An 18,259-nucleotide genomic window follows, 5' to 3' on the forward strand; every position below is an offset into this window, starting at 1 on the left:
ATCATGACTCTTCTGTCAAACGATACCAGTGGCGTATCATATTTTGCCAAGTCCTGACTCTTTAATCTGAGCCCCTCGAACAAATCTGGGTACATTACATCAGCTTTACTTCCCTGGTCTATTATCACTCTTTTCACCAAGAAGCTGCTTATCCGTGCTATTACTACCAACGCATCATCATGAGGTTAGATCGTCCCCTCCAAATCTTCCTCGTCAAAAGAGATCATCAGCCGACCAACTTTCATCCTCTTCTCGGGTGATTCTCCCTCCGCACAAGCTACTGTCAATACTCCCCTAACTGTGGCCACACCCCTCGGGGTAGCGTGGATGACTTCGATCACTCCCAGCGGTGGCGAGAGGGGATTCCTTTTCTGTTGAACACCCTGGCGGGCATCTTGGTTAACAGAATCCACTACGAACTCTTTCAAATACCCTGCCTTTACTAGTTGCCCCAGATGATCTTTTAATACTTAGCACAGCTTAGTAGTGTGCCCTTTATCCCTGTGGTATGTACAGTACAAGTTTTGATTCCTCCGAGATGGGTCACCCCCTATCTTATTCGGCTACCTGAAGAACGACTCGTTCTTAATCCGATCTAGAATTTTATGCACCGACTCTTTGAACGCCACATTCACCCCTTCAATTTGCGCTTCTAATTCCTGCATCCTGAAATCCTTTTTTGGTCTTGTCGAAATATTGCCCTGTCGGGATCTACCGAGTAATGGGGCCTTCCCCTTATTCTGTAACTGATCATCTTCGAGACGCTTATACTCCTTAATACGCCTCATAAGTTGCCTCATATCCTCGGGAGGTCTTTTTGTCAGCAACTCCCGTAGTTCAGAACCCTCGAGCAACCCCATCTTGAAGGTGCTTGCCACTATCTTCTCATTTCCCCTACCGATCTCATTGTATAGTTCCCAATATCGATTGGCATAACTCCGAAGGGTTTCACCGACCCTCATTTTTATGGAAAGTAGCGCATCCACCAGTTGCGGCACTCGACTGTACGTCACGAATTTAGCGTCGAACTCCTAGATCAACTTGGCAAAACTGCGAATGGAACCTTTTTGTAACCCATTAAACTATCTCAGGGCCGTGGAGCCGAGGCTAGAGGGGAATACCTTACACATTAGCACATCATTATGTGCATGTAAGGACATCATGTGGATATAATGACTAACATGCTCCACAGGGTCCATTTTCTCGTCGTAGGAATTGAATGGTGGCCATGTAAATCGACTCAGCATAGGGGCCTGTTCAATTTCATTTGAGAATGGTGACTGAGTAGCTCTTCGTAAGGCCCGGTTCATGGCATCCATGGCAGCATTATGGGTTCACCGTTCCTCTGGTGAATCCGAGTCTCAGTCATCGTATCCATGTGAACGTGAACGATTCCAGTGATGACGTGTCTCTCGGGAGTGTGAGTGGTTCCTACGTCGGAGTGATTCTCGAGAAAGTGACCAGTCCTGGAATCGCTGCGGACCGGATTGGCTAGAGCCCTCTTCACTTCGATTTCCCATACTATCATCCTTCCTTTGTCGGTTGTTTCAGTTCCTTCCTTAACGCCGACCCTTTGCTTCCAACTATAGATCCATCGCTAGTCTGCGCAACCGCTCCAGTTCTAGGTCTCTACCATCACGCTGCTCGTGTCCTGAGGCATCCGACATCGTTCGGTGAGTCTGGTCTGATCCCTCTCCCAGGTCAGATTCTTCTTCTCTTCGTACACGCTCCCTATCCTCACGCCTTTTCTGTCTCTTTTCCCGCCATGTGGAACCCTGAGAAGATCCTATTGATCTGCTCTCGGCTTGGCCTCCCGAATGCCCTTCAGGACATTTCCCTCGTTTGAGTCTTAGTTGAACCACAGCTTCGCAGGAATGCCCTATGGTGGGCGCCAATTGTGTGCGCCGGAAATGAAATTATTGGGCCTAACTTCACTTGGGCTCACAACTTATTTACGAGGTGGGTTTGAAGATTTCTTACTTTGGGTCGTTCTCGGCACAAAGACTCAAAATGAAATTCCTTCTTTCTCTCTCTTTCTCCTTTGTTTTTTCTTTCCGTTTCTGAACCCCCTTTTCTTCCCCAACTTCTACTATTTATAACTCTAAGTTAGTGGGAAGGTCATGATTACTACCATTGTTAGTGCAATCAAAGGTCCAATATTATCTATTGTAAGTGGGTGTTTAGGCGAGAGTGGAATGCTGAGATTATGGCTTTGGAACTTGGTTCTAATTTAAGTTAATATGCTCGGTAGTGATGTTTCCTGGGAACTGCCGAGCACCCTATGGTACGTCTGGATAAAAGACTTTCTTAGTTGTTCAGGAAATTTATGCCAAGCATCGGTTAGGGGACGAGATTCAAAACTCGTAGTTTAAGAGGATAGTTTTAAGCAGAGTTTTGAGTAATGGGGTCGTGCTATTGGGCTTGAACCCGGGGCCTAATTGGGTTTGGGTACCTCGGTGCCATACAAAGACCATTACATTTGAGAATGTAAGTTCTTAACGAATAAGAAGGATGAAGATGGAAATGCCAATGAAGCAATTTTCATTAAGGACATTATTGTTATGATAAGTGATGTATGTAATAAAGATCACTATATTTCATATGGCTATAATTATAAATCCTTCCAATTAGTGTTTTGATTCAAGTGCAATGTTACATGTGTGCAACTGCAAAGCACAATTCAAGACTAATGAGAAGTCTTCCATAAAACTAAAGGTGCTTGTGGGCATCCACAATAAGGCAAAGGTTCATGGAAAGTGTATTGTTGAAGTGAAATTGAGTTTTGGCAAGAAGTTCTCTTGACCAATATTTTTCGTGTACCTGTTATAAAGAAAAGCCAATTTTTTATTTAAGAATAGTCTTGTCTAAGAATGGGATATTAGTAGGCAATAGATATGCTATTGTCTGAGTGTTATTTATCAATGTGTTTTGGTTGTGCTTATATTGTTGATTATTTATTTGTGGCATGCTAGATTGAAACTTTTAAATTTCAAATTCTTGAAATTAATGTCAAAGCATGATATAATTTATATAAGCATGATGATTTGCATTATATGGTGTATTAGCTACAGATGGTGAGTATTTCTAAATGTACATTCTTCTTTGTGAGGAACATGTAATAATACACCAAAGTGCAGTCCCTAATACACCCTAATAAAATGGTTTGGTCAAAAGAAAAGGGAAGAGAACTCTATTTGATATGATGAATGCCATAATCTTGAGTGCAATGCAATCAACTAAGTTCTTATCTAATCAATGGGAAGAACATTTGCTTAGTGTATGCTATGTGCATAATAGAGTTTCATTTCAAAGATATTTCATATGTGTTATGAAATGAGAAAGTGACCAAATGCTTATCATTTTAAATTGTGGGAGTGTTTTCCCTTTTGTATAATGATAGACCAAAGAGGACTAATTAGTCAAAGAGCTATACAAAGTGTATATGTAGGTTGTGAGAGACCAGAGTTTCTACATAGGTTTTGAGTAAATTTTAAGGGTATGTAGTTTATTAGACTTAATGTTTAATATAAAAGTTAAATCAAAGGATATTGAATTTATTGAGTGTTTAAATTCAAAGATGATTTTAAGGATACTCCAATACCTACTTAAACACGAATAAATGACTCTAATGTTAAATATCACATCAAATGATATTGAAGATTTAAATGTGGTTCACCAAGTGAACAAAGGTGGAGTCAAAGTGTAAGAAATAAAATGGATCTTAATCCAAATTTTATTTAATCTAAAGCTCTTGTTTACCTTGTTAAAGGTAATAAAAGTGTAGTCCTAATTAAATACCCATAGTACTTTTTGAGGGAAGTGATCCTAAAGTTTGAGAAAACTTTGTGCTTGTAAAAGATGTAACTTTCTATTGTAAAAGCTATTAATGATAAGATAAACTTGATATTATTTAATAATAAGTGGGTCTTAGTGGATCTATTTTTAGTTTCAAAACCAATTGGTTGTGAGTGGGTATTAGAATAAGATATAAAATATTTTGGTTTAAGGTTAGTAAAAGGTTTGAAACAAAGGGAAATGATAGAATTTTGATATTTATACACTAGTAACTATTTGTGTTATTAGTTTGTATCGTTAAAATCATTCATATAATTTTAAAGAAATTCACTATGTCTAATTATTACGTTTGATATATGTAATTACAATATGTGTATATATGTGAATTTTGGATTGGTTGAGAACCCAAATTGTGGGGTTTAAAAACTCAAATTGTGGAATTATGATATCTAAGAAGTGTGGGGGTATAACCCTTGAACGAGTCATGGACTCATAAGAATGCAAATATGCATCAAAGATGTGCTTGTTAAAGGTATTGAGAATTAACATCTAGAGATGCTAAATTTATTGTTATTAAATTTTGCCATGTGTGGTAGATGTCTCAAGTTTAAACAAGCACATATGGTGATCCTATTTGAAAGTATCTCTTTGTGAAATAAAGAGAGTACAAGTGAGTTCATTAATTGAACATTCAAGGATCAATAATGAAATATTGGATTGTGTCTCCATATAATTTGAGTATGCATCATATAGATATGAAGTGACTTTCTTAAAAAAGTGATATTGGTAAGGAAGTTTGCTTGAAAGACCTATGGGTTTGTACTTCCTTAATTAATTAAATAAAAGTATTTTATGAATGAGAATCAAGTAAAGAAACATAGTGGAGATGTGAACTATATTAATCTCATTTTGAGATTTATGTTATCTCATTTTGTTGAGATTTGAGTAGTCTCATTGCGTTAAGATTAGTGATTTCTCAATCTATTGGGAATTGTGTTATCTTATTGTGTTGAGATTAATGTTGAGAACTTACTTCTTTGATTTTAATATCTTTAAAGAGGAAAATACACTCTGATCCCAATAATAAATAAAGAAATTACTAGAAGGGTGGATGCACAGCTCAAGTTTGCTAGTGAATTCAGTATATATTGCGTATCATGTATGGAATTAAACTAGACATTGCCTTCACAGTATGTAGACTTTCAAAATTTCTAAAACTTGAGGTTGATCACTAGAAAGTACTTAATTATGATGAATATCTATTACATAGAATATTCAAGTTTAATTCTATTATTGATGTGAGTGATAATATTTATGTCTAGTTATATAATCACTACATGTAAGGGTGCTATGTGTAAGCATTAAAGAAATAAGATGTATTTCTTACTCTATTATAGATTTAAATTGAGAGCATTGATTATAATGGTAACATGCAAGGAAAGAAATTGGCTAAGATTTTGATAAAGTGTCATGGCCACAACCATAGTAAGCCATTCCTTACACTGTAGTTGTAAAACCACAATGTGTATGGTATGCATAAGTTGTATACAAAGTGAACTTAGACTTAAAAGTCTAAGACAAGAATACGTAAGGCAAGTCAAATGTGATTGGACTAGTCTATTGCCTACGTAATTCTTTATATAAAATAGGTCATTTACCAAAGTGTGTCTCGAGACTTGGTAAGGATAACATCCATTGGAATAGGACTAAAACCCTTCTTTTAAGAGAATCGCAAATAGTGGGAACCCAACATTGAACCGATTATATCTAAGAGGTTTAAAGGGTAACAATAAGCTATTGATACGTGGTTAATAAGAGCACCAAAATTTGTGTCTCATTCAGGATGGATTAGTGCAGACTGTTATGATGAAATTGAGGATAAGTTTTAAACTCTTAATGAAATTCATAAATCATAAATGTCTGTGTAATAGGGACATAAGAAGGAACTTTGCCTTTGTGAACATAGGAGTGATGCCACTTCTAGCAAGAGTAAAAGAGTTTTCTCTTGTACATGTTCACTAAACCGAGAAGAGCATAAGACCATAATAGTACTAATAACTTGGATTTATAAATGTGTTATGGATATTCTCATGTGTTTGTTGTTTCCGATTTCAACACATAAGAGTTTTGGTTTAAGCACTAAGCCAACATTAACTTTGTTGATTTCTTGAGCAATTACACTAAAAGAAGGTTTAAGTTGAAAGACACCTTCCATTATGCATGATAAAACATCAATTAAGTGAGCCATATATTATTACAACCTAGTGTGGGACTATTGTATATATAGGTATATACAAGGATAGGTTGTAATAATGATAAAAGGTTGGAGAGTATTCATTTGTAAAATGAATAAAATTGAATTTCGAGATATGGAATTTTCTTTGTGAAAATTCAAGTTTCAAGATGTTTGATCGGTCAAAACTTTTGTTCGATCGATCGAATTGATCAAGAAAATTGATCTAAAGCTTCTACCTAACTTGATTGATGCTCAATTCCTGTTTGATCTATTGAAAAGAGCCTTCGATTGATGCTTGATTCCTCTCGATCGATCGAGCATCGTAAAAACCGTTTTGTAGAATTTTTTGTAGAATTGTGGTAACCATTTTGAACGTTGGGAAAGGTTTTAAATCTTGTAAACGATTTTTTAAGGCATCGTAACTCTCCATATGTACCTTTTGAAGGGTTATAACTCTATGGGTATAAATAGAGATCAATGTTCACTTGAAAATTATAACCCTGTGGGTATTCTCCAAAATTGCTATTTGTAGAACCCAATAAACTTGGTTGTATCCTAGGGACAAGTTTGTAGAAATCCTTTAGCAACTTGCGTATGAAAACAAATATTGTCTTAGGATAACATTCAATTGTGCCTCCAAGTCAATCACTAATTTCTAATTACTTGATGTGTTCATTTGTTCTTTCACTATTACTCCTTAATTTGGTGAAATCCCCAATAGTTGGTATAACAATTATAGCATAATGAATAGGGTGTTACTATGGTAATGCTCATGTAGAAAAGTCACTCTAATCACTTTCCACATTTGTATTATGTGATCTAGGATAAGTTTCAAGTAGAGACTATTACACACCACTTCTATTATTCAATGTTCACTAGTATTCTCTTGTCGTTGGTATAACAATTATAGCACAATAAGTAGGGTTTTACTATGGTAATGCTCAGGTAGAAAAGTCACTTTAATCCCCCTCTTACCTTTTTTTTCCAAAAAAAAAAAAAAAAAAAAAACTATTACTTGGGAATTTTGGAAAGTTTGGATAATTTGGATATTTTAAAAAATTTTGGGGGAAATGTTGATATTTTGGAAAGGTTAGGGCTACTTTCAAAATTTTACAATGTTGAGGGGTAATTTTGTAAATTCAAAAGGGAAGGGACGTTGTGGATTTTATAGATGGGTCAGGCTAAAGTCTAGACAAATTGGGTTGCATTTTAGGCTTAGTGTATTTATTTTCTATAATTTCCATGGGCTTGGTGACTGTGTGAATCGTACTGGGCCTGGGTATTTACAGATTAGGTTTGGGACCTTTGGGTATTGCTATTTTGGGTTCGGGCCTCTTTTTTTATTTATTAATTTTGGGATTTGGATCAAGTTTACCTGTTTTGCTATTTTGGGTTCGGGCCTCTTTTTTTGTTTATTAATTATGGGATTTGGATCAAGTTTACCTGTTAAGTGAACTTCCTTGGGCCTAAACAAATGTGTATAGGTGTTACTCGAGTTGGGCCTAGATGAATCAGTCCGGTAAGGGTCACGAAATAGTCCATTAAAATATTATGGAGAAACTTCTTAGGAGAATTCCCACGACTAAGATAATTAAAGTGATTGTGTTAAACTTAATTTACTAAATATATATTTTTATTGTAGTCTAGCTACTTGAATTAGCCATTTGACTTTTTTATATTATCAGTTTTGCAATGATACATATTTTTGCAATACATTTTTTATAAGCCTGACCTAACCAATCCCAACCTTCTTGTGGGCCTAATTTATATATTATATTATATTTTATTCTTTTTGAGCATGACCCAAGCCTATGCAACATATTAGGGAAATTAAGGAAGTGTGATTTGGAGGGTATGTGTGGGTTTCTTTCGAGACTTTTGAATGAGTCCAGTCCATGCATGCTACCAAGTGGGTAAGGGACATTGGTAGCACCTCAAGCTTAGGGAGGAGGTCTTGTACCTTAAATTTTTACCCCAAAAGAACTTTTATGCACTGCCTAACTGTGATCCAAAGTTTCTATCATAAGCCATTTTTGTCTTTAAAACATAGTTAGCTCTTATTGGCCAACTCCAGCTGTTAGCCCCCACTTAGGTGAGCCTCCTAAGAGTCCGAAACTACTATAAATGAGGAGCTAATGAAGGCTTAGTCAAATCTTTTCCAAATTATGCATAAAGCAAGTTAACTCTTTTACCCAACTAAAGCAAATCTGAACCAAACATAAATTTGGCTCTTAGGAGGTCCATAGCTTCATCTTTAGCCTAAAAACCAGTCAATAAGGACACCTAAAGGATGCTATAAAACTTTGCCTTCAGCTCAAAACAAAGCTAACCACATTTTACCCACATAGTTGAAACTTTAGAGCAAAAACTCATTCAACTAGCTAATATTTTCACAATTCTGAAGCTAGGGGGTGGAAATATTGATACAAGGAAGCCTTCCCTCTCTTTCTTACGATCTCTCTTAATTTCCTCTTCTCGCTGACCGTGGTTTGAAGTTTAAGGACCTATTGTTTTTATGTACTTTTGTTATTAAACTTTAGAGCAAAAGCCCATTAAACCAGGATGCATTCTCACAATTTTGAAGTTAGGGGCTGGAAATATGGGTACAAGGAAATCTTCACTCTTTTCCTCACGACCTCTCTCAATTTTCAATTACAGAGATATATAAAGAGAAAGATATTTATGAGCAGGCACCACTGTTGGTCTTCAACTGTCGAAAATATGGCCACCCTCCACCGTTATACATCTGGAATAGCTACAGGTATAGGTTTTATTTATTTATTTATTTTTAATTTTTTAAATTTCGCTAGAACTATGATTTATGTTTGGTCGTTTGGTTGGATAGGTTTCAATTTAGACATTTGGATTAGATTTGGATTTGATTATGATTACTAGGTTAGAATTGGTTTCTATTTAAAGTATTTGTTTTGATTTGGATTTGTTTTAGATTGGTTTTGGGTAATTTTTTCACAGGGAGTATTTTTGAATTCTTGTCTTTTGGAAATCGAAATTCCGATATGCGATTAAAAAAAAAAAAAAAAAATTCCTGATTCAAAATCCTGATTTCTCTGTTTATGTTTTCCAAGACCAGTATGAAGATTTATTGAGTTTTTTATATCTCTTAGAAGTGTTAAATATCCACGTGCTTCTCCACCATATTGTCTAAATATGTGCACATTCTCATGAATTCCTTAATGTCCTATAAAACTTTGAAATAAATGGCAATGCAACAGTGTCATTAAACATTCCACTTGACAGAAGGCAATTAATCGATCTCCTCCATGAAGAATAGATGATCATTGTACAAATACATATGATCATTTCCCAAAGTATGAATTTCGGATGGCAGTAGTAATATTTTAAATATTATAATCCACCTTTAATCTTATGTAATGAAATTTATCGAAATGTGTCATAATTTACATATACACATGTCGACACAAATAGATTTATACATATAAAAATGCTATGCGATTAGGGCACATAAAAAAACCCACTATGGTCGGTGACAATTATAAAAAATCTGTTTCTTTCATGTCATTTTTTAGGCATTATGAATTTATGATACGTTGATCATGGAAAATTTTGGGCACATTGTTCTCTGCTTTCCTTCTCTAACATGGGATATGCCATGAGGCTTAGTCTAACTAAGGGGAATTTATTATATTAATCCCTGGAATACTTTAGAAGAAACATTTGTATGGGGCCTCGTTGTCATTATTGAAGAAGACTTGCTTTTCTAAAATGAAAAGGGATGGGGTATATTTCTAATCAATTAGTTATAGGAAAACAGGTTTCTGATTAATTCTTTCCAGTTTAAGGGATTTCATTGTTATCTTTTTCGATTCAGCTTTGTTTATAGTTTGTGAAATATCTATTGATAAAGATTTAGATGGTAGTAATATTTTTGGCTAATCACTTTGACTTTTGATATGACTTACGCTTTTGGCTCTAATATCACATGAGCTACTAAACAATAATTTATGTATTGCTATAAGGTTGCTATTATAATAAGGCAACTAACTTGCAAAGGTTCCCCCTCAAAAAAAAAAAAAAAAAAAAACTAATTTGCAAAGGAAAGAACTTGCCATTTAGGTTCTTCATATTTTGTACAATGCCTGCAAAGCCATCTATTTGGAAGCTCTCTTTAAAGAGTTTTTCAACACTCACATCTATCAAAAGAAAAAGAAAAAGATTTTTTCAAAATTCATTAAGGATGGTCCTCTAGTAAATATATATATATATATATATATATATATATGCGGTTCTAGAACACAACTTCTTACTTTAGTATGTATTTTCTATCTGAGCAATATTTGCTGCTAGATCTGCCCATAAGTCAAGTTGGTTACGTCAAATTTCTAACATATTGAATATGTCCTAAGCCTTGCAATTAACTTTTTGTTGAATGGCTTTTACCAAAAAAAAAAAAAAACTTTTTGTTGAACGACAATGACTGTAATAAAAATCATGATTGTGGATTTTAGCTAATGATAATCTGGTATTGCATGCTTTCTTGAATTTTGATTATTATGAATTTATGATTGATGCTATTTTTAATGTTCATTAATCTTTCATATCATTCATACTCTAAGCTTGGGATGATGGATGTTTAATACTTTCTATGTTTTGGATTGTTATGTTCTAGGTGTTCAGTGATCTTCATATATCCTTTCATAGGTGGGTAGAAGTCACTTGCACACAGCTCTGAATACATCATGCATGGCAGATATTATATAAAATGAATCTCAAGTTAAAACTTCTTGTGGAAGTTCAGGACTTGAGATAAAAGTGTATTTAAACATGTTTTTTAATAATTTTTATTCAAGTATCATTTATTTAATATTTTAAATTAAGAAAAAAAATTGTTTTAATTATTGTACTTAGTTTTAACACAACTAAACGATAGCTCATGTACTATGAATTTAGTTTTCTACCATCTATTTGTGTGGTTTGTATTGGTGAAAATTCTTGCCAATTAAAAAAATATAAAAGGAAGTTACCCGTACATAGTGTGTGTCAAATGCTAGTTAAGATAATAAGAAGATACTAAAGCACAATTTATTATGCTTAATTATGATATCTTACCATAATAGGCAGATTCAAGATTGATAGAAGTTTAATTCCTATGCTCGCAAGCATTATTCTAAGGCATCATGCTTAACACATAATAACTATATGTCAACAATCTTTGCCAGCTTAACGTACACATGTATGTGTTTATTTCTTAAGGATAAACCTCAATGAGGGACTTCATGCCAAATGATGACACAATTTTGTAGTGGCAAAAGCCAGCCTCCAAGAACAGCTTCTCCCATTCTTTCTGGTTTCTCTCTTTTCCAGTGAGCAAAACCATCACTACTGCATCAAGGAGGAGCTTTGTTGTGGTAACATCATGATCATCCTTCTCCTCATTTATCATGATGTCCATGATAATTACCTTTCCTTCCTTACCTTTGCCCATGATAGCCTCTTTGCAATTTTTCAGTACGTTGACACATTCCTCATCGCTCCAATTATGTAAAATAAACTGCCAAAAAGTATTATAAATTTATAACAATCCAAATTGAGAACTTCATATCTTTAGACTTCAGCTTCTTTTAAATTTAGCTAACCTCAAAATATCCTTATGGAAGTCTGGAAAATTATCATTTATTGCGTTCACATGCAGTTACCTACCTATTACCTCTTTATATATAATCCAAAAGTGTATGCACTGTCACATCATAAAATTTTAAATAACATGATACATTTTAGTCTGTCAAACCCAGAAAGTAGAGTACTAACCATGAAACTAATTAAACTCTCTCAAATTTAAGTGATATTGAGATGATGCTATTCCAAATATTAAAGACACATTTGTATGTCATATACCACATTCTCAAAAAAAAAGTATGTCATATACCTTGAATAGAATAGCATCTGCAGGAGGGATATACTGAAACATATCGCCACCAACATATTTCAGATTTTTACTATCTGGCAAGTTTGCAACAACATGTGGGAGGTCAAGCACAGTGCATTTCATGTGAGGAAATGTCTCAGAAATAATCCTTGCCATTGTCCCAGTACCACCTCCAACATCAACCAATGAACCTAAACCCTCAAAAATGGGCTTGTAGTCCTTAATAACCAAGTTCATCATTTGGGAATCACTGGCCATTCCTTCATTGAAATAGTCATTGAATTCTGGGCTTTGGTTGCAATGGTCCCAGAAACCCTTCCCATGTGTTTTCTTAAAGGGTGTGAGCTCACTCCCCTGAAACCAATCTCCCAGGAACTGCCATGGGCTTAAAGTAACAGGATCAAGCATTGCCAGAACATATGTTGAGAAGCTAGGGCCATTATCCTTGAGGACGAGCCTAGAAGAAGGTGTGAGAGTATAGGCTTCTTCTTCTTTTTCTTTTTCTTGGTTTTCATGAACTATTGTTTTAGTGAAGAAGCCAGATCGCACCAACAGTCGCATAAGCCTGTGCACACAGCTAGTTTTGTTGGGATGAATATGAAGCTTAGAGACTAGCTCTGGGAGAGTAATGGGTTGGCCATGGTTGTGGATTATGTCAGGAATGCCTAGCTGAATTGCACATTTTAGTGACATGGAATCTATGTAGCTAAAAATGTGGTTGAACAAATGACACTGACCCTGAAATAACTCACTCACTCCCTCACCATGAATGAGATCCATCTTAGTGCTTATCTCTTCAATTCTAAGCTTATTTCACTTCTTTATGAGGTCCAGCTGCTGCTTCTTATTTATAGATGGCTGTAGATTAGATTACAGTACACACGTGCCCAATTCATTACAGGACAAATTAACAAGAGTTAGATGGAAACGTGGTTTGGGCCTTTGGGAGGGGGCAGGGGGCCCATTCTGGGTTTGTCGACCATGTTCCATGTTAGACACATGTAAGTTTTCTAACACTATTCACTTGCTTGAATGAGGTCCAAAAAATCAATAATGTTAAAAATTATAAGTGTAATTGAATTTTATTTTTCAAATTTTTGTGAACTTTAAAAAAAAAAAAATTTTTGAAATTTATGTGTGCATTTAGCAACAGATCATAAGTTAATTCTTTATTTAAATAATATATTATTAATATGTCCTATACAAAATAAACTACATTTTTAACTTTTTGTCTTACCTTATATAAAATAAGTTTTAAATATAAATAATTTGCAAAATGCTCACTTCAAAGCCCCTGACATTTCCGCCACATTGATGAAATGACTTGACGACCAAGACCTTACAGTCCGTGCTTCTTCGTCATCTCAAGCAACTCAGCATACAAAAGGAATAAAAAGCCAACCTTATTTCTCAATCTAGCCAAATTTGAGGATCAAAAGTGTACTATTTAAAAGTGAATACAACCAATTCTCAAAAAAAAAAAAAAAAAAAAAAAGGGGTGAATACAACCTAATTTCAGTATACCTAACACTACCACCGCATATCCTTAATGCGATGGTTACTTCATAAGTATAAATACTTGTGGGGTGTGGGAGGTAAGAGTCGAGATTCAAGTCTAAAGGAGGGAACTTTACACACATATACATTTACATTAGGTTAGAGTAGAAATTCTATCTTACTATTATAGAGTTACAATTAATCTGATCCTTACATTTTGATAAAAATCAATTTAGTTCCTGTTTTTTTTAACTAATAATTAATTTAATCCCCACCGTCAACTTAATAACAAAAAATTCTTGTGTGGCAAACAATATGCGTGCACTGTTGACCCACTTAAAACTAACATGACTTATAAATTAATAGGCCAAAATGCAAAATCTATCCTTTAAGTTTCATAATTTTTCATTTCAGTCATTTAAATTTGGGTTTTGTTATTTTAGTTCTCTAAATTTCATTCATTTCCAATTGAGTCTCCCTGTTAGTGTTCTATTAGTTGTTGCCGTCAACTTACCAAAACAAAGCTATTTTCGTCTTTAGTTAATATTTTTTTATTTATTTTATTTCTTAATTTCACAAAAACGTTAAATAAATAAACACAAAAAAAAAAAAAAAAAACAGAAATTAAATTGGAGGTGAACGACAATGTTCCCTCCCCCATGACTGAAAAACAATTAGAGAGAGGTTGCACCATATCTCCTTATGGGAACTTGAGTTCTGTCCAAACATACCTTGGATGTCCGTGGAAGAATTACTCAACAACAGTGTTCCTCCAAAGCAATCTAGGGAGCTTAATCAACCCCAATGGATGGTTACCATGGCCTATGGGTAGGCACATTAGCCCCAAGCACCATATTTTACTTTGAGTACCAAAATTATGGACCTGGTTCTTCCACAAAGAATAGAGTCAAATGGAAGGGAGTGGAAACCATTAATCTTCAAGTAGCTAGCCAAATTTACAGTGAACAAATTCGTCCAGGGAACAAGTAGATTTCGGCCTCAGATGCACCCTACCAACCTGGCCTCTCCCGATCTCTCTTTCTCTCTCTTTCTCTATAGATTTATGCTTTTTTTTTTAATTAACGTTTTTGTGAAATTAAGAAATAAAATATATAAATAAATCTATATCATATTATATATAATAAAAGTTTGGCTTAGACGTTGTGGTTGCACCAAGTGGCTTCATCAAATTGCAGAAATTTTAATAAATTCTTAGATTTTAAGAATAGATGTATACATATTTTTGGATAAATATGACAAATCAAGTAATGAAAGAAAGTAATATTTGATTTACAACTATAACAGTTGTGCTTATTTAAAATGTTATCAACAAAACTTTGAATCAATATAATAGAATTACCTAAGGATAGAATTTAAATAAAAAAGAGAGATAAAAAAAAAAGTAAAAGAAAAAAAAGATCGAATTTGCATTTTTTTCCTACGTTTTTTTTAGAAAAAACGTAAAAAAAAAAGAAGATAGAACTTGCATTTTTTTTCCCTAAGGTATTTTATTTTATTTTCTTTTTTGTGGATAAATTTGCATCTTATGTCATCTTTTTTCTATTAATAAAGTTAAAAAAAAAAAAAGTATTTGAGTCTCACCTAAACTACTTCTTTTTGTAAATTTTAATAAATTTTTAGATTTTAAGAATAGACATATACATATTTTTTGGATAAATATGACAAATCAAGTAATGAAATAAGTATTTAATTTACAACTATAACAGTTCTGTCTATCTAAAATGTTATCAACAAAACCTAAAATCAATAGAATAGAATTACCTAATGATAGAATTTAAATAAAAAAGAGAGAAAAAAAAAAACGTAAAAGAAAAAAAAGAACAAATTTGCATTTTTTTTTCCTACGTTTCTTTAAAAAACATAAAAGGAAAAAAAGATAGAACTTGCATTTCCCCCCCCCCCCCCTTTTTTTTTGGTGGATAAATTTGCATCTTATGTCATCTTTTTCCTAATAATAAAGTAAAAAAAAAAAAAAAAGGTATTTGAGTTTCACCTAAACTACTTCTTTTTGTTTATATCATCTTCTTCACAACCTAAAATTCTCACTATATATACTCACAGTTTTTTGGTGTCTCATTATTTCTACTACGTACTTTACAATTATTTGGTATATTCTTCCTTTCTCCTTTCTATCCTACCTACAACCTTGCAGGTAATTTTTTTTTTCTTTCATCAAATTGAATAGATTTTGTGTATTTGTTGCTTTTTTATTACATATAATATGATTTTTATCAACAAGTTTTATAGATAGGCTGAAATTCTATGTTTGATCACACCTTTTAGTATTTTTTTTTAGAAGCCAATATAGCAAGCAATATATTTGTATTTTTTAATTTCTTATTACATGATTATTTGTTGTTGACATCAATATTTTATAATGGATTTATTTTGTAATGGCTTTTGTTTGGTGCTTTGTTCCATGTAATCTATATTCTTTAATTAAAAGCAAAATTTGTTGTCAAACATGAAATTGGATACAATAGAATCCATCCATCCAAATTTCTATGTAAGTCTATCTTTACTTAACCTTTTTTTTTTTTTTTTTTTTTTAAGTTCAAAGATTTGGATATTTTTTCATTAATGAATTGAGGTTTTGGCTTAATTTTGTTTTCAACCGTTTCAATTATTGAATTCATTATTTTTTCTTGTGTAATATTAATATCTGTGTTTTTTTTTTTTTATAATAAAAAAAAAATGTGTTCTTAAAGGCTAAAACACAATTCAATTACAAACATTACTTTAAGTTAGGGTGTTATATTTCTTTATTAGTAAGTTAGAATGTTACATTAAGTTAGAGTATTATATTTTTATTTATTATTAATTTAGAATGTTACATATGGATACATATGCAGGTTTAGGGTTAATATAACTTATAACCATTTAAATGAAATCAACACTAAAACAAATGATTTAAATATCAAAATAAGAAATAAAAATTAAATTTCTTTTAAGTGTACAAGTACAATTTATTTTTTAATCTTAAATTTTGAATTAATTCTTTTTTCATTTTATTTGTTGTTAAATTTAATTATATTATCAAAATATTTTTTATTAAGCCGTGCATCACACAGACATAATACTAGTAATAACTAATAGCCAAAACGTTTGACTTTTCGTTGACCACTTCTCATTCCGCCACGTGACTACATAAATTGCTGACATGTTCACTTTAAAACACTAAAAAATTGTGTCTTTTTGGTGGTTTGCTTATTTAGTTTCAGTGGGTAACTACTTATTATTGTTTATATACACTGTTTACTTTTTGTTTTCTTCTTTCCATTTTTCTGTTTTTTGTTTTTTTTCCTGCTGCGAAAACAATTGTGTCTTTCCAATAATTTCTTAGAACCCTCATCCACACACCGTTGGTCAAACTCTTTCAAACCCACACCGTTTCAGTGGGTAACTACTTATTACTGTTTATATACACTATTGACTTTTTGTTTTCTTTTTTTCGTTTTCTCCCCCCCCCCCCCCTCCCCTATGTGAGAACAAACCCAGCGAAGGTTGTGGACAAAAAAACAGAGTACCCTTGACGCTACATCTATTGGTAATTCTTTTCTTCACAGTCATGCTATTGTTTTCTGCTTTTAATTTTTAATTTTTATAACTAAGGCATTGAAATATTTTGTGCACACCATGTGTTTGAGAAAATACTTTGCTTACTCTTGCATTAGTTTGTAGCCACTTTATGGTTTGTGCATTCAATCATAAGTTATGATGATGTCAAAAATATTCTATTTGTACCCAATGACCGGAAAAAAATATGTTTGCCCAAGTCATTGCTGTCTATATTAAAGGATGAAGACACTCTTAGATGTCAGTTCTGCTAAATAGACAATGCACTTAATCAGTAGATTTGATTTCAATTGCTAGATTTTCAATTGATATAGAAATAATGGAAGGATGGATTGTTGTTCTTTTCAAATTTTTTTATAATAACAGCCTTATGGTCAAAGCGTAGTTTGTGAACATTACTTTCAACTTTCAAGCATTCAAATTTAGATAGGTGCTTGGTAGAACTTTGTTTCTAAGGTATTTAATTCAATGCATTGAACAGTCTTTTTTCTTCTTTTCTTTTTCCAAATAATGCAGTAGCCTGGTATTCATATTGATATTTTCAATGCTTCGTAAATGAGTTTCTTTTGGAACATGTGACTCTTCCTACCAATGGTTTGAAGCCATGTCATATCTATAATGCATTAAAGATAGAAAGCAAATGGCTGTTTCTAAGCAGATCAAATGAACATGAATGGATTTGGGTGAACATGGCTTATGAACCTAATTGATAGTTTAAATTTTAAAATTAAAAAGTTAAAAAAAAAAAAAAAAAACTTATTTTTTAGGTCCTCTCATTTTTGGATAAAGAGTTGCATACTTAACCGTGTCAACTCTAGGTTTGTTAACAATTGCTCTATTTTTTTTTCTTTTTTTTAAGTTTACGTTGCATTTCTTTTCTACATATTCAGAATTATTATTAATGTTATCTTCAACAAAAATTTACAACATAAAAAATTATTACTGAAAGCAATTAAAGTCCACATAACTATATTTTTAAATTTCCAGAAAAATGCTAATTAACAATAAATACATGCTTGAAAGAATATTCCATTTTTTAACGTCTATTTGCTATCTTTGATTTATACAAAAATAGTTATGATTTGATCTTCTATAAATACTTTGTTTATGATTCTGTCAACAACTTACCAAGTGAAGAAGATGCTAATCCTACAAATGATGCAATTGATGTACAGCTCACACCTATTGCAGATTGACAAAAGAGGAAGAGGAAACAAAGAGTCCTTTAA

At 32.9% G+C, this 18,259-nt stretch overlaps 2 protein-coding genes across 2 annotated transcripts; both read right to left on the bottom strand.

Annotated features, from left to right (window-relative positions):
• Positions 1 to 563: 563 nt before the first annotated feature.
• LOC126719436 (uncharacterized) lies at positions 564 to 1,319 on the bottom strand. The gene is made up of 2 exons (XM_050421986.1): positions 1,122 to 1,319; positions 564 to 1,031 (listed from the first exon to the last, which is right to left on the bottom strand). Exons 1-2 carry the CDS (start codon positions 1,317 to 1,319, stop codon positions 564 to 566), a joined length of 666 nt encoding a protein of 221 aa, XP_050277943.1.
• Positions 1,320 to 11,078: 9,759 nt separating this feature from the next.
• Positions 11,079 to 12,729, bottom strand: LOC126720069 (trans-resveratrol di-O-methyltransferase-like). The gene is made up of 2 exons (XM_050422529.1): positions 11,937 to 12,729; positions 11,079 to 11,561 (listed from the first exon to the last, which is right to left on the bottom strand). The coding sequence occupies exons 1-2, from the start codon at positions 12,714 to 12,716 to the stop codon at positions 11,259 to 11,261; spliced, it is 1,083 nt and encodes a 360-aa protein (XP_050278486.1). The 5' UTR covers positions 12,717 to 12,729; the 3' UTR covers positions 11,079 to 11,258.
• Positions 12,730 to 18,259: the final 5,530 nt, after the last annotated feature.

Source organism: Quercus robur, chromosome 3 (genome assembly GCF_932294415.1).
Source record: "Quercus robur chromosome 3, dhQueRobu3.1, whole genome shotgun sequence".
Lineage (NCBI taxonomy): Eukaryota > Viridiplantae > Streptophyta > Magnoliopsida > Fagales > Fagaceae > Quercus > Quercus robur.